At 34.8% G+C, this 24,850-nt stretch overlaps 1 protein-coding gene across 1 annotated transcript; it reads right to left on the reverse strand.

Annotated features, from left to right (window-relative positions):
- Positions 1-377: 377 nt before the first annotated feature.
- On the reverse strand, positions 378-24,480 carry RBM46 (RNA binding motif protein 46). Its single transcript, XM_037058206.1, has 6 exons — positions 24,394-24,480; positions 21,253-21,414; positions 19,838-20,305; positions 18,547-19,329; positions 4,768-4,827; positions 378-694 (listed from the first exon to the last, which is right to left on the reverse strand). Exons 2-5 carry the CDS (start codon positions 21,401-21,403, stop codon positions 4,772-4,774), a joined length of 1,458 nt encoding a protein of 485 aa, XP_036914101.1. The 5' UTR covers positions 21,404-21,414; positions 24,394-24,480; the 3' UTR covers positions 378-694; positions 4,768-4,771.
- Positions 24,481-24,850: the final 370 nt, after the last annotated feature.

The following is a 24,850-nucleotide window of genomic DNA, read 5'->3' on the forward strand; positions in this document are numbered from 1 at the left end:
GTTCATGAAGAAAGGATAAAACACAACAAATTCACATTTGCTTTTTGGGGGGAAACTGTATTATGTATCAAACCAGCAGAAGCATTTACCACTGGACTACAAAAACTAACTGCCCAATATTTCATTATTTAAAGATTAATATAAACATTTATATAACTCAACACACCAATTAAATATTAGCATCCTACTGGTACCATAAAACAGTAAATTGAATCATCTTTATAAAATAAACTTCAAAAACCATTATCAACTGAGAGTATAGAAAAATCCAAAAAGTAACCAAATTTTTTAAAAAACAATTACATTTGAAATATTACTGTTTCACAATAAACTTCATCTTATGCAGTAATAATTGCCTGCTGCTTCATTTATTATAATGTTTATAGATGCATGTGAATATTAAAGACCAAATTTGTAAATCCCATACTTTCCAAAAACTCAACTATGTTCTTTATTGTAGACTACGCCATAGGTGTGACAATAACTATAAAATGATCATTTTTAAAAGTAATGGTGTTTCTAAGAATAAATGAAAAGGAATAATGTCATCTAATGTACAGGTAAGGTTTTTTCCTGTATTTTCCTGGAACTAAAATGAATGAGCATTAACTTAATGTTGTCATGGGACTTAATATGTGGCCAACAGGGATGGATCAACTGCAGAAGAGTAAGCGCAAGCAACATCAGAAAGGACCTAGTTAAGAAAAGAAATGGAAAAAATAAAAATCAATTAAATTTAATTTAATTTCTAGCATTGTAAAACTCTAATAGGATAATTTTATATAGTTTTTGTGTCTTTTATCAATGGTACCATAAGATTAATAAAAAGCAGTTTGTCCCAAGATGACATAAATACATTAAAAGCATCTGGTTCAAAGTATTTTCAGTATTTTAAAATTGGATAAGGAGTTACTTTGATACCAAACTAGGAAACTCCAAGTATCACAGATATTTCTCTTAAAGGATCCACTTTGCCTGAAGGGTTATGGTATTAAAGGTTATGGTATTAAAAGTATAAACAGAAAGTCAGTGCTCCTATTAATTCAAATGACTGCTTTACAAAAAAAGTTCTGGTTCTCTTCTCCTACAGATGATTACGCCAATACAGTAGACTCCTTTTTAAACATGTGTCTGTGGTACAACTACCTCGTTAGAATTTCAACAGTGTAGTCATAGGCAGCGAGATTTAAAAGAGGAGGACTTCAAACAGTTCCACTTCTGCAGATGGGGAACGGTTTTCAGAGAAAGCACTTTCACTCTGGGTTTATATCCATGGAATAGTTACTGCAGCCAGTTCATGAAATGTAGATTGAAGAACTATCTTCAGAGGAAGATTTCACAAAGGTAGTCAGACACCTGGCTATTCGCACAGTACTTATGTATCAAAATGTAGATTCCTATAGTACCATACTGGAAGCCTTTAATTTAAAGTACACTAATCAACTGTTGTGTTCTCACATTTTTAAGGAGACTAAATCAAAATATAAAATTAGAAATTGACACTGATGAATTTATTCATATAGGATAAATCAAAAGAAGTTGTTTTCCCCCAAGCTACGAACATTAGGAAACAAAAAGCTTCAGATGTTTGGAAGATTTACAAGTATTTCATAGGGTTATATAACCAACCCCACCATCCAGAACACTCTCCCCACCTATTAGTGGTCACCCCCCATTCCCTCTTCCAAAGCCACAGCAACCTCTAATTTTTCTGTACCTACAGATTTGGCTATGCTGGACTTTTTGCATAAATTTAATCATAAAATTTATGTGGTCTTTAATATTTTTATTTATTTTTTTAGAGCGAGATGAAGAAGGAGGGTAGGAGATAGGGGTGGGGGAGAGAGAGAGGGAGGAAGGGAGGGGGAGGTGAGAGGGAGGAAGAGAGAGATCGATCAATTTGTTGTTCCCCCATCATGCACTCACTGCTTGAATCCTGCAGATGCCCTGACCAGGATGGAACCCATGATCTTGGCACAGTGGGATGATGCCCCAACAGAGCTAACCAGCCAGGGCCTTATGTGGTCTTCTTAAACTGTTTTTTTTTTTAATTGGTTTCTTAGCATAATGTTTTCATGGTTCCTCCACGTTGTGGTATATACCAGAACTTCTTTCCTTTTTATATTCATTGTATATATGTATCGCATTTTGTCAATGGTCATTTAGGTTGTTTCTACCTTTTGGCTAATATAAATAATGCTGCTAACAAATAATTTTACAAGATTTTGTGTGGACATTTATTTTCAATTCTCTTAAGTAAATACCTAGGAGTGGAATTGCTGGCACTGTATTTAGCTTTGCATGGTACTACCAACTATTTTCCAAGGCAGCTTATACCACTTTATACTCCCCACACCAATCTATGAGAGTAAAGCATCTGATATTTTGACTTCTGCAATACATTTCCCAGACTTTGATACATATTTTAACCATTTCTTTAGATTTTTATGGGATATTAATTTTTTTTAAAAAATTGTTCTCATTTCACCATTTTATTATTTCAATTGCTAATATTCAAATAGCCATGATTGAAATAACTCATTCCTTCACTGAACCATTAAATTTTTTCATCTGCAAAATGAAATTATTTATAGCATTGTATATATACCCATAATGTAAAATATAGCTAAGTTCAAACACAGACATAAAAAAAAATAAGTAAAAATAAACTTCTATATTAGAATATAAATAACATTTATTATTTATTACTTTGTACTTTCCATCCCAGTACAGAAAATCGAAAGCTAAGTGTAAAGTAGAAGAAAGAGTTTTAAGAATTGCCAGTTATTAAGCAACTTAAAACCTGGGAAATATTTAAGTCATTAACTAGAAAATTTTAAGTGATACTTCTAAATGAAATATGTTACTCATGTCAAATTCACCTTTAAAAAAATCTCATTTACTCTCCCTACAATTATTATAAACAAAATTTTAAAAGGTATGTTTGTTCTCTACTTAACTTCTCCTATCAGGCAACTGACAACAAAGGGCAAGAAGGAGATATGGAACTACCAATGTTTTTTACTCCCCCTAAGACTAGGCCCCACAGAGTAACTTGGTCAGTCTTTCTGTTTTAAGATGATTTATAGAAGGCTTTGAGTATTCTAATCTTAGTAATGGGTGACTGGATAAGAAAGTTACTGTCCGTGACTGCTTCCTTATAAAGTTTGAGTTGGTTAGTTCTCTTTTTATTATGGGAGTTACATTTTTTAGATTCAATTTCAGGGGAAAAAAACCTCATCTGTTTTTTATTTTAACTAGTGTTTAAATTTACAATATATTATTCCATACAATCTTAAAAGAACAATTTGGGTTTTACATTTTACTGTGAAATTTTGATAGTGTACAACAATTATCATAAACACAAAATCTGTCAGACATCTGTATTTTTATTTTTAAGAAATTACAGCTGCTTCATTTCAAATTATCTGAAGATTATAAGTTAAACCTTCAAAAAAGGGTTTGAAATTCTAGAAAACACAACTACAGTGATAGCAATCAGATCAGTGGTTGCCTGGGGAAGAGAGTAGGAGAAATGTGACATTAGGGGTGACTGAAATGTTTGTTTGCTGATTGTGGTGTCATTTAGCAGATGAATACTTAAATCAAAACCGGTTAAAGTATAGACTTTAAATATGTGCACTTTATTGCATTTCTCTGAGTTAGTTTCAGTGTTTCCCAAACTACATCCCATATAATTAAAGTACAAGAATCCTTCAACAAAAAAATCTTGGGAAAAACTTAGGAAAGATGAGTTTACCATGGCAGTTAACCAAATTGCCACTACAATTATTCAAGATACATCATGATTTCCCAAAGGGAGTGTGCAGTATTTCCAAAACTTGTTTGACCTTAGAGACAGTTATTTCACTGAAGAACTTTACAAATAAGCTTGGAAAGGACTTTTAGTGGGAATAATATGCAATATGGAAACTTTAAAAGCAAGACAGAAAATTCTTGAAATACACTAAACAGAGTGATTACAAACTCAGATGCTTTCAGAGGCCAAGATGTAACAAACAGATGAAAAAAAAGAACTCAGAGAACCAAATGCAAAATAGCTATCTAGCTATTGTACTGAAGTAGAGCCTAGTTGCTTTCCTTTCAAAAAAGCTGAAGAGACCAAACAAATCGAGAGCTTTCAGTTTGCTACCTTTGGAGGCACAGAAAAGTAGAGGAACCTATTCAAGAACACAGAACTAGTACATGGTTTGCTACCCACAGGACCACAACATTCCTTTTGCTTTCACATATAAAAAGGAGTTTAGATCACCTTTACTGAAAATATAAACTATCTTTAACTTCCTACTAAAACTTACCCTTCTCGGTATCATGTTAAAAAACTAAACAGTAAATCATCAAAACTGTAACTTTTATTCTCAATTGTATCAAGAATAATTTTGGGTTAATAATTTGAAAAAAATTGAGTTTTACTTTCAGGTAAGTTTGAGAAATGCTAATCTATACACATAACATACCCATTCCAACTACATCTACCTTAAAGCAGTTCACCATCTGCTGGTTTACAATGTGCACCATTAGCATGTTAAAAGTTTTGAGAAAACCTTAAATAATAAAGTGTAACTTTTTAAAACTTTGCTTGACAAGTCTATAATTCATAAAACCATAATAATAAAAATACTCCATAAGGTTTTACTGGAAATTTTTAATTATTTCTCCTTATAACTATAGGAATAATAATAATTTATAACTGGCTTTCTGAAAACTAAATATATCACTTAATATTCCTAAGAGACTTCTGCTTACCTTTTCACTTTCTCCAAATTCGTCTACATAGGTCCAGGCTGAAGAGATTGTGTTCCCTGTCTGTAAGCAGTGAAGACAGAAAGAAATTGAGTCTTTAGATTGATGTTATCCCTATCTTGGGAGTGCACGGAACCCTTGATAACTTTAGTTAAAAATCTCTTGATCATAAATAGGAAAATAAATTTAGAGAAAAGGAAGTACGTGACAAATAGTTATCATTTCTGAAGCTACCATCTGCAAAGAAAAACAAAGACAACAGTATTTTGTTATTTGAATTAAAATTGAGTTAATACATTATCAGAAAAAAAAACAAATCTTTCTATACAAAGTACCAGTCCTTCTTAGTTGGTTTTTCTAAGGACTACTCTAAAAATAAAATAAAGAAAAATATTTAAAAGCAAATGAAATTACCCAATTTCTGATAAGCAGATAGCCAAAGAATGTTAGTGAATTTTAAAAATATTAACATCTTTTCCTTCTCTGAAAAAGACATAGATGGACAAAATAACAGTAAGCTTAAAAACACATTTTGCTTATTAACAGCTAAACTAATCTACTTGAAGCTTAATTTAACCATATACAGTACAACTCTGGACAGTCGTCCATTTTAGTCACTCATCTCCTTATATGCCTTAAAGCTTTCTGGTGGAAATGCACATCTAACTCTATGCTAAGAAGCAGTGCCTAAAAAGTATGAGCAAATAAAAATGGTTGATGATCTACAGAAAGCTATAGATTTTTAAATAGCCATCTTAAAGATTATAACTCAGTAGAAGGAAGTACTCACAGTATTTTCTGACTTTTACATGATCAACCCTCCCAGTAAGAACTTGAAAATGTAGACAATTATTATAACGCAAAACCATTTATCTGAGAGCATTGAGAATGAGCAAGACAGTGAAGAATAATGGGGTCAGGATCTCAGTCAGAGGATCTGAAGCTCAGAGAAGTGGATACAGGTTTTGGAAGAGCGTTTCCCCTAGAATAACTGGCAAATTCTGAAAGATAAAAAAAAAGATAACTAGAAAAAGAAAAACTTCTGAGGAAGAGAAGGACAAAAACGGAAGAGGAGAAGCTGCTGGTGAGGCACGCCTGGAATCCTGAGTAAAACTGAACTAGAAGCACACCAAGTTTAAAGAAGAACAAATTCAACTTCGAATTTTGATTCCTGCCTGGATTAAGGTAATCAGGGATGGCCCAGACACTTGGGGCACCTTTCTGAAGCAAAAATCAATCCTCTCTGAATAAAAATAGCATGCTAGCTTTCAAATTATCTCTATATTTTTTCATATATAGTACCTGTCATTCAATAAAAAATGTTACCTAAAACCAACAATACAACAATGAATGGTAACAATCTACAGAAAAAGTTTTCAAAACTTTATATTAAAATAACTATGTCTAATATGTTCAAGGAAATAAAAGACTAGAAATTTTGGAGGAAAAAATGGATAGTATTAAAAGGAAAAGTCAAATGAAATGCTAGAACTGAGAAATGAATCCAAATAAATGGTTTTGTATGTAAGCATGTTAGGCACAGATGAAAAAAGAAGTCATGAACCAAAAATAGGTCTGAAGAAAATATGCAAACTAAACATACAAATAAATAGTACAGAAAATAATAGATATGAGGTACAGTAAAAAAAACTTCTCAGATATGTGTAATTCGAGTACCACACAGAGAGAGATAAAGAGACAAAAGCAATATATGAAAACCAAATAACTTAGAACTTTCTAAAACATGTGAAAAATACTGATCCATAGATTTTAGGAATAGCAAAATTTCAATTAAGATAAAAAACTACGAAAAGTAATGTAAGTCCATCACAGTAACAGTTCTGAAAATCACACATTAAAAAGATATTAAGAGTAGCAGAGGGCAAAACAAGTTTTGACGTTTGTGTTCAAAGGAGTAAGAAATAAATTACAGCTGACTACTCAGTGGATACAATGGAAGCCAAAGGACAGTAAATGGAATTATAACCTCAAAGTGCTAAAGGAAAATAACTGCTGCTGTAGTAAAAATATTGTGTTAGCCCTAGCTGGGTGGCTCAGTTGATTGGAACACTGTTCCACACACCAAAAATGTTGCAGGTTCAATAACTGGTCAAGGCACATGCCTAGGCTGTGGGCCGGATACCACCCAGGGCATGTATGGGAGGCAACAGATCAATGTTCCTCTTTGAAATCAATAAACATATCCTCCGGTGAGAATTTTAAAAAGAGAAGTCAAAAAAGAGATTAGGAAAATAGAACACAGAATAAAAAGCAAACAGCAAGATGAGAGACTTAATTCCAAGCATTATCAGTAAGTACACTAAATGCAAGATGACCAAGCACTCAAAGGACAGACTTTCAAAACAAACAAGCGACAGCAGCAATTAAAAAAAAAAACTAACTATACTGGGCTCATCTTAAGTCTAAGATACAGAAAAAGTAAAGTTTAACAAAGGAAAAAATATATAACATGTAAACTCTGACCAAAAGAAAGCTTACGGAAGTACTCTTTAATGTAGGAATGCATGACAGAGATAGAATGACACAGTATAATGATAAAAGGCATATTTCACCAGAAAAATATAACAACTTTTATTTCTAGGCACCTAATACATAACCTCAAAATATATAAAGCAAAAACTGACAAACCAAAAGAGGAAAATATAAATGTATAATCATAGTGAGTGGTTTTCATAATCTCAGTAATAGAGTAAACTTATCTAGTAAAAATCATGAAAGATAAAGAAATTTAAATAGGATTAACAAACTTGACCTGAGATATGTGTGTGTGTGTATGTATACAAACATATGTACACAATACACATAAACTTACATTCATAGTTTATGAGTTGAATTAGGTGCCCACAAAGATATGTTGAAGTCCTAATGCCTAGTACCTCAAAATATGACCTTATTTGGAAATAGAGTCATTGTAAATATTAGTTAAGATTAGATCGTATTGCAGTATAGTGGACCTTTCCTCTAATGTGACTGGTATCCTTAAATGTGTAGAAAAAGAGAGAGTACACCATGTGAAGACACAGAGACACGTAGGGAGAAGATGAGTATGTTACAGCAAAGGCCGAGGTAGGAGTAATGCATCCACAAGCCAAAGAACTCAGGAAGCTAAAGAGCAAAGGAAGCCCTGGACTTGGCTGGGTTGGGCATCACCGTATATACCAGGGGTGTCGAAACTCATTTTCACCGGGGGCCACATCAGCCTTGCAGTTGCCTTCAAAGGGCCAAATGTAATTTCACCTCTTTAACAGTTGAGGAGTAATTACATTTATACAGTCCTAAAATTACACTCGGTCAAAAGGTCATACCAAAAGGTCACTGGTTTGATTCCTGGTTGAGGCATAGGCGTTGGTTGAAGATTTCGTCCCTGTTTGGGGCATGTGAGAGGCAACTCATCAGTGTTTCTCCCCCTCTCTTCCCCTCTCTCTAAAAATAAATAAAATAAAATCTTTAAAAAATAGAGGTCAGGAAATTCTCCCCTACAACTTCAGAAACACTATGGCCCTGCCAACACCTTGACTTCTGACTGCCAGCCTCCAGAATGATGGAAGAATAAACTGCTTTTATTTAAACCACCCAGATTGGGTTACTTTGCCACAGCAACCCTAGAACTGCAATTANCCCTGTTTGGGGCATGTGAGAGGCAACTCATCAGTGTTTCTCCCCCTCTCTTCCCCTCTCTCTAAAAATAAATAAAATAAAATCTTTAAAAAATAGAGGTCAGGAAATTCTCCCCTACAACTTCAGAAACACTATGGCCCTGCCAACACCTTGACTTCTGACTGCCAGCCTCCAGAACGATGGAAGAATAAACTGCTTTTATTTAAACCACCCAGATTGTGTTACTTTGCCACAGCAACCCTAGAACTGCAATTAACAACTGCAAATAAATTATTTTTAAGTAGGCATGGAATATTTACTTTAATTGGCCCTTAAAAATCAAGAAGTACAAAAAAGATACATAATATACTTTCTGATCATAGGAAAATAAAAACCAAATATATAACTACAAGAATCTATGTTCAAGAGGAGATCAAAACAAAATATTTTGGAATAATGATAACAATAAATATATCGAAACATGTATGATACAGATATAACCATATAGAAACTTGTAGCTGAAAATGTATATATTGTAATAAAAGGCTGAAAACTCTAAATTAAGATGCAATCAGAGAGATGTAAATTAAAACCACAATGAGATACCACTTCACAACTGTCAGAATGGCCATCATAAACAAATCAATAAACAGCAAGTGTTGGACAGGTTGTGGAGAAAAGGGAACCCTAGTACACTGTTGGTGGAAATGCAGACTGGTACAACCACTGTGGGAAACAGTATGGAATTGCCTGAAAAAACTAAAAATGGAACTGTCTTTTGACCCAGCGATCCCACTCCTGGGACTATATCCAAGAATCTCAAAACACCAATTCAAAAAAACCTACATATCCCAATGTTTGTAGCAGCATTATTTACAATAGCAAAGATCTGGAAAAGGCCCAAGTGCCCATCAATACGTGAGTGTATAAAAAAGCTGTGGTACATTTACACAATGGAATATGATGTGGCCATTTAAAAAAAAAAAAAAGAAGGAACTCTTACCTTTTGTGACAGCATGGATGGACCTGGAGATTATTACTTAAGTGAAATAAGCCAGTCAGAGAAAGATAAATACCATATAATCTCACTTATATGTGGAATCTAATGAAAAAAAATAAACTGACAAACAGAAACAGAAGCATGGCTACACGGAACAGGCTGACAGCTGTCAGAGAGGTCAGGGACTGGATAAAAGAAGGTGAGTAGATTCATGGAACATATACACATAACCCACCAGGGAGGTAAGGGAGTGGGGGCTCAGTGGGGATGGGCAAAAGGGGGGAAGATGGGAACATCTGTAATAGTGTCATATGTAACATATCTATTATTGTAGAAAATAATATCTTCCTCAGATATTATCAAAACAATGTATTATATTCCCTGAGCCTACGGGGCTCAGTGGGTTGGGCATCGTTCCATAAAGCAAAAGGTCCCTGGTTCAATTCCCAGTCAGGTCACAATGCCTGGATTGCAGGTTCACCCCCTGGTCAAGGCACGTACAGGAGACAACTGATCAATGTTTCTCTTAACATCAAAGTTTCTCTCCCTCCCCTTCTCCCTTCTTTCCCCTCTCTCTAAAAATAGGTAAAATCATTTAAAAAATAATGTGTTATATAAAGGCATTTAACAAAGTACCTAACATATAATTAAGGGTTCAAATAATATTTATTATTATTAGTGACTGGAAACTCCACTGTCTTATCTTTGTATATTATTCTTCAGTACTTATACAGCACATTTTTAAGTATATGGCACTGTTGTGAATCTTTTACACAATTTTAACTCATTAAATACATGCAATTGCCCTATGAAATGCCACTAACATTCCCATTTTATAGATGAGGAAAGTGAAGTATAGGTTAAACTTCCAAGCAAGTAATAAAGCTGGAATGTGAACCAAGGCATTCCGAGAGCAAATGTCATGCTCCTTATTCTATGCTGTTGCCTATGTACTTTACTAAATCTAAAGTACTGCATCTCCCTCATCTTTAGCTCAGATCACCCAATTATACATTCTTACAACACACTGTACATCTCCCACGTGTATCAGAACTATGACCGAGTAACTGCCTCCCTCAATACTCTATGCTCTATGAAAGCAGCAACTGTCTTAATTCACAGCAGGGATGCTCAGGACTGTGTGCAAAACAGTGTTCAGTATTTGTTGAATTAACTTATATACAGGGTGGGGAAAAAGTAGGATGACAGTGGTTTGTATGAAAAATAATACATAATAAATAATAATAAAAGAATAAACTCTGTGTTTTGTGTTCTCAAAATTGTAAACCTACTTTTGCCCCCCCCCATATTAACCAGGATTAACAATCAGCCAGCGGTCAATCAATACACTGAAAATGAAAGCAGAAAGGCTAAAGGAGTAAATAATAATGAACAAAAGCATTATGAGAATAACTTCCTTGAATCAAAGTTTTCAAAAACTAACTTTTTCAGAGGACTTCAAAATAGCAAGACTAATATACTCTCAGAGATATAAGGAAGATAATTCTGAGTTGTAAGAGTCTAGTAAAGAATCTTTTCTTCTCCCACGCATTTATCTAACAATAAGTCATTTTCATAAATATGAACTGTTGTGCATATAAAAATCCATATAATACAGGCCATTTTTATAGTTCAAATGTCACTTGCCATGAGATAAATAATGGCACACAATAACTAATATATCTTTAGCCAAAAACTATACATTTAAGGAGCAAGAAAAAACAAGTAGTTGTTAATATTCTGATGATTTGAAGCTTCTGATTAGTTAGTAGACTAAAGGTTTTTATTTTGTTTTCTTTGCCTTTAAATCCCCAACGAAAGTTCACCATTCTTGGAGGTAATGCATTCCCAGGTCTTAGATAGAGGATGTATATTACTCTAGGAGATGATACATCCCAAATTCACTAACAAAGAAGAGATTCCATATTTAATTTTAAATAACCAAGAAGCCCAAAAGCAACTGACACAATAATTTTATAATTATTAAAAGTACAGATGATCATTTGAATAAATTTATCCCAGTAAAACCCATTTTCTCAAACACCTTTTGTCTCAATTTACAATTCATTCACTAAAATATATAGCTATAACATAAGCAACCATTGTCTACTAAATATGAAATAGGAAGCAGAAATAAAAGCAAATAAACTAAAGACTATGTGCAACTTCTCACACAGATTTTACTGATTCTAATCCCCCCCAAAATAAGTAAGCCACAGAAAGAAGAAAAACTCAATGTAACACTGGAAATCCTTTTAAGGCCAAGTTAAAAAATATATTTAGGTGACACCATGTGGCAAAATTATGAATTGCTACTGACATCTAAAAATGGAATCTAGAAGCAAAATTTATTGTGGCATTGATTCAAAAGGGGAAAATTTATAAACCATTATTTTTTGAAATGCTAAATGATAAAACCAGATGATAATTTATAAATTAATAAAGCAGTAGCTACTGTTAAAACTACTGTATTAGAACAAGTATTTTAGGAATTACCCAAAGAGACTAAGAAATTAGAGGATAGAGGATCAAGCCTGACTAAACTAATGTATAAAAGTAAATGAAATCAGATGATCACTTCAGCCAGTTAATAACCATGGAAATCTATTAGTCAGATGATATGTTTTAATGCACATCATTTTCTAGATTCTCTGTTACCAAAAGAAAATTAATTTCAAAACTTTTAAGCAATTAAGTTGTTTTATAAAACCTTGGTTTTGACTGCACTGTAACTAACAAATTCAAGAAATACCATGAAGCAATTACTTGTTCATACAAATAAAACAGGTGATTGAATGTTCCATTTTTAAAATCCAGTTGTTCTGCTGTGAAATAGTCAGATATAAGCTTTGAATTGTATAAAGTAAGGGATATTCAACTGATGAACAGTTAATTCATGCAAAAGCAACTTTTAATTTTAAACTATTTGAACTCAAGAATGTAACTCGATAGACAAAAAAATGTCAAGTATTATTTTTGGTCCTTCATAAGACTTTTAACCATACCTAAACAAAACCATAATTTGGGAAGGTTAAGAGAATTCTTTGAGGTCACCAAATAAAACCCTCATATTTCAGATGTGAAGGCACTGAGGTCCACAAAGAGTAAACAATTCATTTGCCATTCTAGGGTCATAGTTTGTTGGTGGCTGAAACTGTAGGTTCATGTATTTCTATTTGATTACTCATCACTATATGAAATAAGCTGCTTCTTTCCCAGTACTAACTCCATAATAACTATGGTCTCTTAATGTCAGTGTCAGTAAGATTAAAATTATGAGGAAAGACCACATGATGGTCTTCCAAAAAATATTTCAGTTTCAAGAGAAATAGAAATATATTTTCATGAGTACTGGTCTCTAATGGAGGGTCAAAGACACATAGTTGAGTTCATGGAATTTTTGTCTTATCACTTGATCATGTGAAAACAAATTAAAGTAAAATTATGTTGATGCTCATTGTACTTATTTGTCTAAATAAATTTTAAAGCAAATTTGGTTGTTTAATATACCAGTTTAAAATACTAACATAAAAATTAAATCTGTAATTAACACTGGAAAGATTAACTTTCTAAAACTATCATTATTTTTATTCTACTTATTTATAATTAAATTTTTCATTGTAATATACCACCATTATATATTGTACCTAGCTTAAGAGAATCCTAAAATTATGCCTTAAATTAAAAAGAAAACTGAAGGTTTCTCTTTGTTTCAAAGCAATTTATTGGTAAATTTTTTAAATCAAAATTTGGTATTTTTTGTATTTCTGCTCATCAATCTGGAAATGATAGTTCATGAGAAGAAAAAGCCCCTTACTTTTCACATTAAAACTACTCAGAATAGTATACCTTTCCCCTGCTGTCTTCTATTTCCTAACTTTCAGCTAAGTTATAAGTGATAACAGAAATCAAACCCTAATTTAAACATTAAATAGAAAAAACATTATGGCTGTCATGCTTAGAATATATATACTAATACTGTACCACTCAATGACCAGAAAAAATTAAAGATTCTAATAATGTACAAAATCAAATATTAGAAGCAATTTGCAAGTCAGCTACAAAATGAATATTGAAAAGAAAGTACAGAAGATACTAAAAAGATGAATATTTACACATAAAATGGTCCACATAAATCAAAATACATTCATCTAGAAAAAAACTTACTTGCTCAGAGGAAAAGCAAGTAATATCAACATAGTTGTACTAAAAAAATACTTGCAAAGTTTTAAAAAGCAGAACTGATGAAATTTCAATGAGCTGAAGTCCACTTCCTTTCAATTTCTAATTCTTAAAATCTGGCTGAAATCACCAAAGCAAACATTACACAGAATTACTGCCATTAACTCACACTATGCTGTTTTTCTGAGTGTTTATGCTGTGTCCCTTTCTGGTCATCTTCTGGATAAACTCCTCTCAGGATTTACAACTCAGATCAGGTGGGAGGTGTGCCCTTCCTTTGTACTCCCAAAATAACCTACGCAGAGTGTTTGTGCTTGCCTTCTTCTGTAGACCATGAATCCGTAAAAGCAAAAACAATGTTTTGTTTACCTTTAGCTCCAGATTGCTTAGGAAAGTACACTTAGCACAGAAGGGGCATACAAAAAAGAACTGTTCTTTAATTAAACTCCATTATTCACGGCCAAAACAAAAGAACACTCAGATGAAATTCAATCAATGGCACAGCTTGTTTGTGACAGAGGTTCTTCACCCCCTCCCCCCATCTTAAAGCTTTAGGTGGTCATCGAAGTAAAAAAAACTCCTACTTCATCAGTATTACAAACACAGAAACAAGACAAGAAATGCCTTGCCTGCAATTAGTTGTTAATAACTGATTTAGCCAGATGAATTATCAACACATACTGAGGCAACCTCCCTCCTTCCACTAAGTATTCTCCAGGACTTTCTTCTTCAAAACCATTTACTCTCCAGAACTTTTCTTTCTCTCCTTGACTTTGCTCACTCCACTCCTGGATGGCGAAGAACCCCGAGGAAACAGCAACAGCAGTATTGGAAAGCAGTGGCAATACTGGAAGGCCCAGATTCAAAACAGAGGCAAAGGTTTAAGAAAAGCAGGATTATTCACACTGATAGTCTGATCTATTATTAAAGATACAAAATTAGGAAACAGAAAAGTCTTATTTAACAAGATGATACTGAATGACCCAAGATGTCCCTACACATCAAATATTTGGTAAAAAACTATCTATTTCCAACACCGTAGTCCACCCATTAAATCCAATGAGTATCCCACTTATTACAAGTTCCGAAATAGAACCAGGTAACACAGAATTTCTTATCATATTGGTTGAGGTTAGGGAGGTTATTCTCTGATGTTATGAAGATGAAGATAATCCCTAAACTTAAAGTAAAAAAATGAGGGTTCAGTTTCAGCATTAACCCCAGCTTTCAGCTTTTCTCCTAGTTAGGGGCATTTTACTTAAAATACAGTTCACTTTAAATGGGAACCAAAACCCAAAACATTTTAAAAATTGATTGTAAGGGACCATACCCCAAGAACCTCTGGGATTCTGATAAGACTACTCAATGGTCACCAGGAGTAAACTCCTTGATTTCTAGCACTCACTTAGATGCCTTTGACCCCTTAAAAAACTTTCTATTTTCCTCATAACACCAATGATACTTATTTAACTAAATGAAGTCTATTTTTTCCAGCTTTTATGTCTCAAACTTGAAAAACAGGCATGGTAATGCCAAAACAACATGAGCATTAAAAGTACATTCTTAAAGAGCTCTGAAATAAAAAGGTAACTGACAGTTTATATCACATATAATAGTCAAAGATCATCAAGGTAAGACTGGATAATCTTCAAAATAGCATCAAACTGAGAGGATTAATTGAAGCACATTAAAACATATTTTTAAAATTACTACACCCAAGGAAATCATCTTAAAATAGTAGTTAAATTCACTATCTAGGAAATCACATTCAAATTCTTTAAGAAAATAAAGCCAATGATTATTTAATATCGGGTTGGCCAAAAAGTTCACTGGTTTTTTCATAAGGTGGCTCTAGTAGTGCTTGGCTGTCTTAAACTTCAGAAAAATTTTGTTAGACTATACTGTGACAGCTGTCATATCAGCATGTATTTTTAAAAAAACTTATAAAATTTTTGTGTTACCATTTTAATATAGAAGATGGAAGAAAATATGTGATATTTTCAGCATTTTATGTTTTACTATTTCAAGAAAGATAGAAAAGCAACTGAAACACACACAAAAAGATTTGTGCAGCATCAGTGCTGTGACTGATCGAACATGTCAGAAGTGGTTTGTGAAGTTCTTTGGTACTATTAACATTCTGGCCAAATAACTCTGCCGTTTTGACCAAATACTTCTTTGTTGTGGGGCTGTCTTACGCATTGGAAGATGTTTAGCAGCACCCCTGGCCTCTACCCACTAGAAGCCAATAGTGGGAGATAGCCGACATACTCAAAGTATCCAAATCAATAAAGTTATTGGTGAAAATGAAAAGGTCTTTTACTTTACAGGAAAAACTTAAATGGGACTTTTTGGCCAACCCAATACTTAATGAACTCCATTTGAGGGACTCCAGTAACAAACCAGTAACCACCTCTCAAGGTCTCAGAAAAATCCACAGCTTGAAACATGTAAATATTTAGCAGGATATGAACAACAAATCTAACACTCCCTGCCCTCAAAGAACACACTACTATCACCATAAGCTCCACCTTGAACCTTCCAGTGAAACCGTACAAACTTTACCTAAAGAAACTCCATGTTAAAACACATCAACCTTTTAAAGCCCAGAGGCTCCAGTATTAAGAGAAGGAAAAAGCCAGATCATTGCCACAATAACGGTAACTCTATCCTTAACCTGCCACGTGGCAACATGTCATCTGGCTGTCTACAGCACCTGTCATTCTTCAAATGGCCTCGGAAAGTCTGACATTCATTTGCCGATCAAAAATTCCTACACCCTGATCTCTGACTACTCCATACTCCACATCCCAGAATTCTCTCCTCCTCAGCTGCCTCTAACTCAACTTTCACTCATATTTCTAGACAACCGCACTAAGGATTTTTCTGTTCCTGTCTGTAGACAAGGCCTCAGGCCTGTGTACTGCATCTAAACAAGGTTTTGGCTTGTATTTGGATCTTAGATCTTTTCTCTGATGGTGGATAAAAACCAAGAAAATACATAAAACACAAATTGTTCAATGTCTTATTATAAGCAGCTTTAACACAAGATTGATACAATCTGAAGTAGATGGCTACAGAGCAAATTGCCTGCACCCTCTAATGACTTCATTTATTGAAGTTAATTTTACCCTTAATTAACAAAATGTAGTTGAGAATACATACCTGAATAGGAGGTTTCCCTGGGAACTAAAAGCTACAACAAGTTAACTATTACCCTAGTATTCAATTAAAAAAAACATTTTAATATTAAATTAAAAGCTGATGAAAAACTTCTGGTTTATATATGTAACATCTAATATTCTTTATGGCATAACCAAATGGCAAACCATGGCTAAATAGAAAATACGACATGCAATAAATAAAGAAGACTATGTTTTAAGAACCTTGGAACTTGAAGCTAAATTTGTAAGGGAAATGAGTGAGGGTAGAAATAAAATATATTTCAGCATAACCATGTTGGATCCACACAAGTACCCTAGGAAAATCTTGCTTAGCAACTAATTATCGATATCCATGCCAAAAGAATAATTTGATCCATTTTTCTTTAAGAATCCTAATATGAATTATTTGCTACTCACCTCATTTTATATTGTGTTTATTTTTAAAAACTAGAAGGATCCTACTATGTACGTTAATGGAAATCATGCCTAATATTTATTAACTTAAATGACTATAAAATTACCAAATATTTCCAAAGTAATAATTAATGACACTACTGAAAAGTTTCTTTGAAGGGGAGATGAGATTTCCAAATCAGAATCTTCTAAAAATATTCATAATACTATGGGAGTGCCTATAATAGAGAAGCAAATCTATATAATATGTAAAAATTAGTTTCCCTTTTGGCAACGGTTTTCCTTTTTGACTGACTTCTCTTAACAAATTTGAGGATACCAATTTTAAATAGATTTAAGCTTCAGTGGTATGGTTCTGCAAACATATAACCAATCAAATTTAAGCTAAGTTTGACAATTACAATAAAAAAATTATAATCCTTAGTTTGTGACCTTTCCTTTTTATTGTTACTTTTCAAGAAACTTCTATTCTTGAAAAATAGAGGTCATTATTATTATTTGGGGCACAAAGTCATCACCAACTGAAATATACAGCTGCATTTAAAAAGGAAACAAACTGGTGGGAAGGGGGTACCTAACAAAAGAGTAAAAAACAGGAAGTAGGAAAATGCCAGAGTGATATTACATCTCTTCCTTTACAATGCAAAATATCTGGCCCAAAGCCTTTCTTAATTATCCCTCAAAATTCGGGGGTGTCCAAACTTTTGGCATCTCTGGGCCACACTGGAAGGAGAGTTGTCTTGGACCACACATTAAATATACAAATACTAATGAAAAAAAACTCATAATGTTTTAAGTAAATTTCTATTTTGGGTTGGGCTGCATTCATAGCCATACTGAGCTGCATGTGGCCTATAGGTCGGTCATGGGTTGGACAACCCTGCTACAGAAACATACTTTTTTTAAAGCGTGAAATTTAAAAAGAAAATGGTCATAAACACTTTTTAATGATGCTTTTTGTCTTTCATGAGTAACAATGACAAATTTCCAGATTGGTGAGCGTAGGGCTGTGAGCATGACCCATCTGAAATGGTGCTGACTTTACAACCTCCTACCTCTAGTGGGCAGGCAACATCAAAGAAGCCCAGGCACTTATAAATTGGTTTAAGTCACAAATCCTGTAACTTATATACAATAGGAATTATTATTTCAAATGAGAATGAGTCATTACCAAACAATAAACTAAGGAAACGGGATCATGAGCTCTGAGGTAATGTTTAAAAAAGCTAAACATAGTTAAGTCTCCAAAGGAGAAATGTCTCAACAAAATTTACCACAAATTCTTAAAACTGAGGTAAAATATATGTTAAATACTCACCACTAATGTGGAATTCGAAATAAATATATAAATAATCTGTAATTGTAGTTCATATTCTACATTACTTAGAGTATTTTTAAACTTACCCAAATGAAGTAACGTAAACTGAGCCGCCAGTTCCTTTGCATCTTCTAACGTGGTACAGAGCTTGTCCGGCATGAAGTAACTCTGGGCTCCATTTGCAATAGCAGGAATAACAATTTTATACACCAAGAGTACTTTCCCATCTTGACTTGTTGTTGAATACAAATAATATTCTGGTGGTGCCCAATTATTTTTGTTGCAGTAATAATCCAAGTGCATTACTGCAGAATTGAAATGATTTGATTTTAAAGAATACATACTAATAGGAGTAAGCTTTGTTCCAGGAAAAAATGGGTAAGTGCATCTATCAATTTCGGGGGGGCCTGGGCTATGCTGACCATTGAGACGAGCTGGAAGAGCCGGTTGCTTGCCTAGAGTTTTCGGATGGCTTTCCTCTTTGTTAGCAAACACAATCAAGCTTTCAGAATTGGGGCTAATCTGACCATTAAGGTGCTGTTTCCAAGTGTTTTCTTTATTTACTGGTTTTGCCAGTGTCACCTCAATACTTGCTCCATCAATGCACTTCCCATTCATAACAGACATAGCAGCCACTGCATCTTCTCGGTTGAAAAAGTGAACAAAAGCGTAATCTCTAAGCTTCTTTACTCTTTCAACTGCACCAGGTTTGAATTTATTGAATTCTGCTTTAATTGTTTCCTCTGCAGTTGAGATCATTAAATTTCTAACATAGAGAACTTTAACTCTCTGCATGGTTTCCTCATCAACCTCTTTCTCTGGGTCAGCCCAATCTACTTGAATGGTATGGCCCCACAGTTGGAATGTTCCTGTAAAAAAAAGAATAAATTAATCTAAAAACAATCAAAACAAAAGTCAAGTATTGTTAAGTAAAACTATTTCTCCAAAGAAGTAGAAACTCAAATACATATCAACATATTTGGTTACGCATTAGTTTCCTACTCACACAAAAATTTACTAAGGCAAACCTAACCGGAACTTCTGGTGAAATTAATTTTAACAGTCAACAAAACAAATATGCTTCAAAGACAGTTGCCTACTAGAAAAATTAGGCATTGTCTTTTGGCTTTTTATCATAATTAACAACTCAATATAAATGTATCATTCAGTTTTCAGTAAATTATTACAAATAATGACACATTTTATAGAAACAATTTATTGTTTTTTAGAATCACTTGATTTACTTTACTTCTTAATCCTTAATGCTCTTTAAGGGCATTATGTATTTTCATAATGTTGGTCTATGAGATACTGTCATCTTTTCATATTTATAATGAAGGGAATATAGAAAAATAACCTCCAAAAGGACAAGATTACCTGGAATTAGTTTTCTCCGGGCCATAGCAGCAGCTCTGTGAGATTCATATTCAACAAATGCAAAACCACGATTTTTAGTCTTATCAGTTGCACTTGGATAAACAATGACATCTACAACTCCTTCTGTAACTTTCTTCATTTCATCCAAAATTTCTTCTTTCTTCTTTTCCTTGGGAATAGCGCCAATAAATAATCTGCAATTATCCAAGCTTACACACACACCAATAAACTTTCCTGGTCGAATTTCATAATTATTAAGAATTCTGATGGCTAACTGGGCTTCTTCTTTTGTAGTGTACATCACAAAAGCATAACCTCGATTTTCACCACTAAATTCCATCATAAGTCGAAATTCATATATCTTCCCAGCTCTTTCAAATACAGGAACTAACTCATCTTCATACATATCACGAGGTATTTTTCCTACAAAAACTTCACAGCCTCTAGGTGGAGGTGGACCTTCCCAACCTGAAAGACAAAAATGATAAATTTTTATTTATTATATAAATTCTAGTAAGTTACTCATATTTACTATTTAATCTTTCATTCATTGCATAAACATACTATGAGCCTTCTTTGTGTCGTGCACTATTCTAGATGCTGGAGAATACAATAGTGAGCAAAATAGAAACCCTTTCCCTCGTGACACATATAGCAATACAGAAAGGAGACAACAGTGGTTAAGTGCTATGAAAATACAGCCACAGAAGAGTTGATACTTTTGGTAGTCAAGTAAATCTTCCCTGCAAACAAAAAGTTTAAGCAGATATCTGAGTGAAATAAGGCAATGAGCCTTGAGGATATGTATGTATCAAGAAGCAGCAGCAAGTGTGTTATATGGTGGAACAACTCAGAGTACTTAGGCCTGCGTGGCTAACGTGTACTGGAGGGAGGGTAAAGTGGTAGATAGTGTGGCCATCAATGGAGTTCAGGACAGGATTTCATTTTAAGTCTGATAGAAAGTTAACTGAAGGGTTTTGAGCAAGGAAACTGCACTAGCTATTATAGAAAACCAAAACATTCTACTTACTTGTTTGGGTCTGATTTGCATCTGGTAGAGACATCACTCCTCTCTCATTGCTCTTTCAAATTCCTCCCAAAACACCTCTCCTTTATTAACAAGAGTACCCTTTTCCCCATGACCCAATCCTGACTTCTAAACCAACCCAACTTCTTTCTCAACTGCTTCTTAAACCAAGAGCAGCACTGAAAAATGAGGGTAAAACATGCAACACATTATAAAAACCTACCTCTTTTCCCTAATATTAAAAATAATTACTAAGGTCTTAAAGCACTTATATAAAGATCAGAGTTACTGTTTGGGATACTTGTGGAGAAGTACACATAATATACTGTAAATGACTACACTGAAGATTAATTTTTTTTTTGCTGTTTTTACATAAATAAAGCCGCACCTGGAGGAGGACCACCAAATTTCCGTTGCCCATTTTCTTGAACCATGTTGTAACCAGTCTTTTCCATCAAAGCAAGTAATGCTGCTTCATTCTGAGTACCAGTTCGGACTTTACTGCATCCATTTGTTCCGTCTATATTTTCTTCATTCATGGTTGCAGTTCCTAAAACAAAGTATAAAAACAATGATTATGACATGGAGAATCAGGAATCTATGAAGCATTTCTTCAGGTTGCAAGAAATCTAGGATAGCTGTGGTTGCTACATTTGGTAATCGCTGCTGTCCTATCCCCCAAAGTTCTCTACAATGGAAGCTGGAAACTTCTTTTAATGTCAATTAATCAGTACCTTTATAACACCTAAGCTAAATATAAGGGAAGTGAAAGTAGAAAAAAACAGTAACAACAAAAGCAAGAGTGGGTAAACAGAAGTGAAACAGTTGGAAAAGAAAGCAAGAGTAACATAATAAAAATACGCTGTCAGTGATCACTGTGAATCTATACAAGCCAAGGTTTAAATTATTTTGACATATAAAACTTTTAGCTTTAAATGAGCACTAATTCTATCTTCATTAATTTTGAGCATCTTAATAAGTTAATGATGCTATAATTTTTCAAACTTGTACTGCCTTTCAAAATAGAAGTGTATTAATGAAAGACATGAGTACAATTTTAGCAAAATATAAATGAAAATCATTTATCTAAAGAAGTTTGTATTGCTTATTCAAACTGTTTAAACTGAAACTTCATTTTCTGAATTATTATAAAAATTTATAAAGTGAAAATAAACATTTCATAAGTTTTACTATAATTTTTAAAAATGAAATAGAAGAAAACATTAATTTTTAAGGTATAACAATACTTATAAAAAGTACAGTAGATCTTTATGGCATTCCATACCAAATTACACAGCATCAAAACACAGATATGTTAATTCAGTCGCTGTTGAATATGGTAGTCTGAGACCACGGTTGCCAGGTCAATGGAGACTGTTCCAGGGGCAACTCATTTTGGGGACAAACTGCACCATAGCAACACGGTTGGCAAATGAAAAGAATGAGTCAAAAGTATGATGGTGTGTAAGTCTAACACTCCAAAACAAAAGAGTATAGATGGATCAGTTCAATTCCATTTTATTTTTATTGAAGAATGAGAATACACATTTATTCCTGTAAGTTAAATATATATACAAAAATTTTAGTACCAGGTGTTTCACAACCTCTAATAATAATACTGTGGAGGACAGGTTTAAATTCAAAAATATTTTTAAAATTGTACTATTTTACAAAATAATTGTATCTACTATTTTTTTAAATATTGCTTTGAAAACAAAAGTGTAACGCTCTTTTAACTCAGGATAAAGACATAAAGAACCAAAATTTTTGCACACCAGGACAAAAATAGTACACTATTCCTTACATAGTTGACTATAATCTGTCATTTGAAATCTGTTAAAATATGAACATAGACATCATATTTCCTTCCCTCTTTTTCTTGCTTTACCAATCATCAGATAGTAAAATAAGATGGGAAACACCCAGCATTATTCTGAAAATCTAAGCAGATTTTCAACAAGTCTATTTCCTAACCACAAAAATGACACCATTAAAAATGAAGCTTAATTTCAGTCCATAAATTAGGCACAATCTTAAAATTCTAGCTTCATAATGTATCCAGGGATATATATGCTTATATTTCAAGTGTTCATGCCTATAATAATCTTTGGCAATAATGCTGAAGTCCAATACTCCACCTTCTTAAGTGAAAACTGGCAGTTAAAGCAGTGCCTACGCAGAAACTAAGGCAACGCTAGTATTTAGTTACTGCAGCACTAATAGTCATCTTCATGTTTCTAATAGCACACAGTTGCAAACAAATTTTAAAATAGAATGTTTTAAATGTGTACCCTAGGAAGGAATCTATCATTAGAGTCCATGAGGTGCTTCAATTCTGAAATTTGTCCAACTTCTCACCTACACACCCTGGTGATTCTTGAAAGGAAAAGCTCTCCCTATTACTTAAACAAGTAAACTTCTACCGACATGCAAATGTGTTATTTATATGTCAGTATTATACACGCAACATATCCTTCTTTCTGGTTCTAATGTCATCCTCCAACACAAAGCGGGGCAAATCTGCAAGAGAAGCCAAGTCTAACTCCTGCCAACAGTCCCTCTCTATTAGCCTTATTAACATATATTATTCAAGCTACAGAGTATTTATCAAGACTGTGAGTGCTTAAAGAGACTTCAATATTAGCTAAACTAAACGAATATAATCGGTGCCCAAAATAAAGCAAGGGGCTTCAAAACGATTTCGGAAGTAATACCAACGCCGAGATTAAACCCGAGGTCCACATTCAGTGGTCCTGTCGGTGGCCCAAAGAAAATGTTTTACGAATTAGTAACTCAAACTGCCTGATGTCAGCAAACAAAAATGGTACTACTGGCTGTCCAGTTTAGTAGTCCGAAATCTTTCCCGTTGGCCACTACGCAGCCCTGCTTGGTTCAAAACCCAACAGAAAAGCGAGGAGGAGAGTCAAAAGCAAAAGAAAGTTCGAGGCTCATCCGCAGTTAGAACTAAATGAAAACCACGACGTGATTACCAATCTCAACCAGCAGGCAGGGCGCCCCAGGGGTCGCCCCAGAACCTGGGGAGGGAACGCGCGGGCAGGACAACGGCAGTCCGGCGACGGGAAGGTCACAGGGGGTGGGGGTGGGACACTGACCTGCGGTGGTCGACAAAAGGAAAGGTTAAGAAAAGAACATGGAGGGCAGCAGGTGGGAAGCTGCCGGAAGGCGGCGGAGGAGAACGGAAATGAGGAGAGAGGGCAGGGCGCTGGGGGGCGGAAAGGGCTGTCGAAGGGCCCCAAAGACGACGACGTGACAGGGAGCTGGGGACTAGAGGGCCGGGACCTCGCGGCGCGAGGGGTGGACGGCAGGAGCTGTCCTACCGCGTACTGCTCGACGGAGCGGGAGACTAAGGAAGGCGAACTGCGCAGACACCGCCTCCGGCGGGGAGTGGGTCTCAACCGCGAGTTTGGCTTGCGTGACTAAAGACCAGGCTTTCTGCGGCCGGGAGGCGGGGTCTCTGGTCGTTATCTGCGGTGTGGCAGCGCCCCCACTGTCCCCATCCCTTCCTCACCCCTTTGGGTCTTCAAATGTTGGTCCTAAATCCCTGGGACCAACGACCACAAACGGCCGCCACCGTTTAGAGGACGTGTCGGTCTGAGCCGGGGTCGCCGCACGGGGGAGGGGAGCCCACCAAGTACAGCTCGCGCCGTCCTCGCGCCTACACTCAGCTCCCAGGGAGCGCTGCGTGCGCTGGTATAAACAGCCCCATGCGGAGTGGCGCCTCGGCCAATCAGTGACCAGCCCGGGGGAGGGGCCAGGGCGAGTGGGCGGGACTGGGGTATAAATCTGAGGAAGGCTCTTGGGAGGAGAGTAAAAGTGTTTAGAGTGACAGTTACTTTAGCGAATTGGAGGGAGGAAAGCGATTTTTGGAGGCTGAGTGGGCATTCAGTGATACAAGGAGATTATTCTGCGTGTTCTGTTAAGGTGTTTGAAAACAGGGCTGTGATCCTTTGGACCTACTTCTCTTA

This window comes from Sturnira hondurensis, unplaced genomic scaffold (assembly GCF_014824575.4).
Source record: "Sturnira hondurensis isolate 20B ecotype Veracruz unplaced genomic scaffold, ASM1482457v3 Scaffold0010128, whole genome shotgun sequence".
NCBI lineage: Eukaryota > Metazoa > Chordata > Mammalia > Chiroptera > Phyllostomidae > Sturnira > Sturnira hondurensis.

Bases quoted from the DNA above. Each gene is read 5' to 3' on its own strand.
- RBM46 (XM_037058206.1), bottom strand. From the start codon at position 21,403: ATGAATGAAGAAAATATAGACGGAACAAATGGATGCAGTAAAGTCCGA. The intron at 19,330-19,837 runs GTAATCTTGTCC...TTTTTTTTACAG, and splicing joins CCGGAGAAAACTAATTCCAG to GAACATTCCAACTGTGGGGC. The intron at 4,828-18,546 runs GTAAGTTTAAAA...CACTGCTTACAG, and splicing joins GTTTACGTTACTTCATTTGG to ACAGGGAACACAATCTCTTC.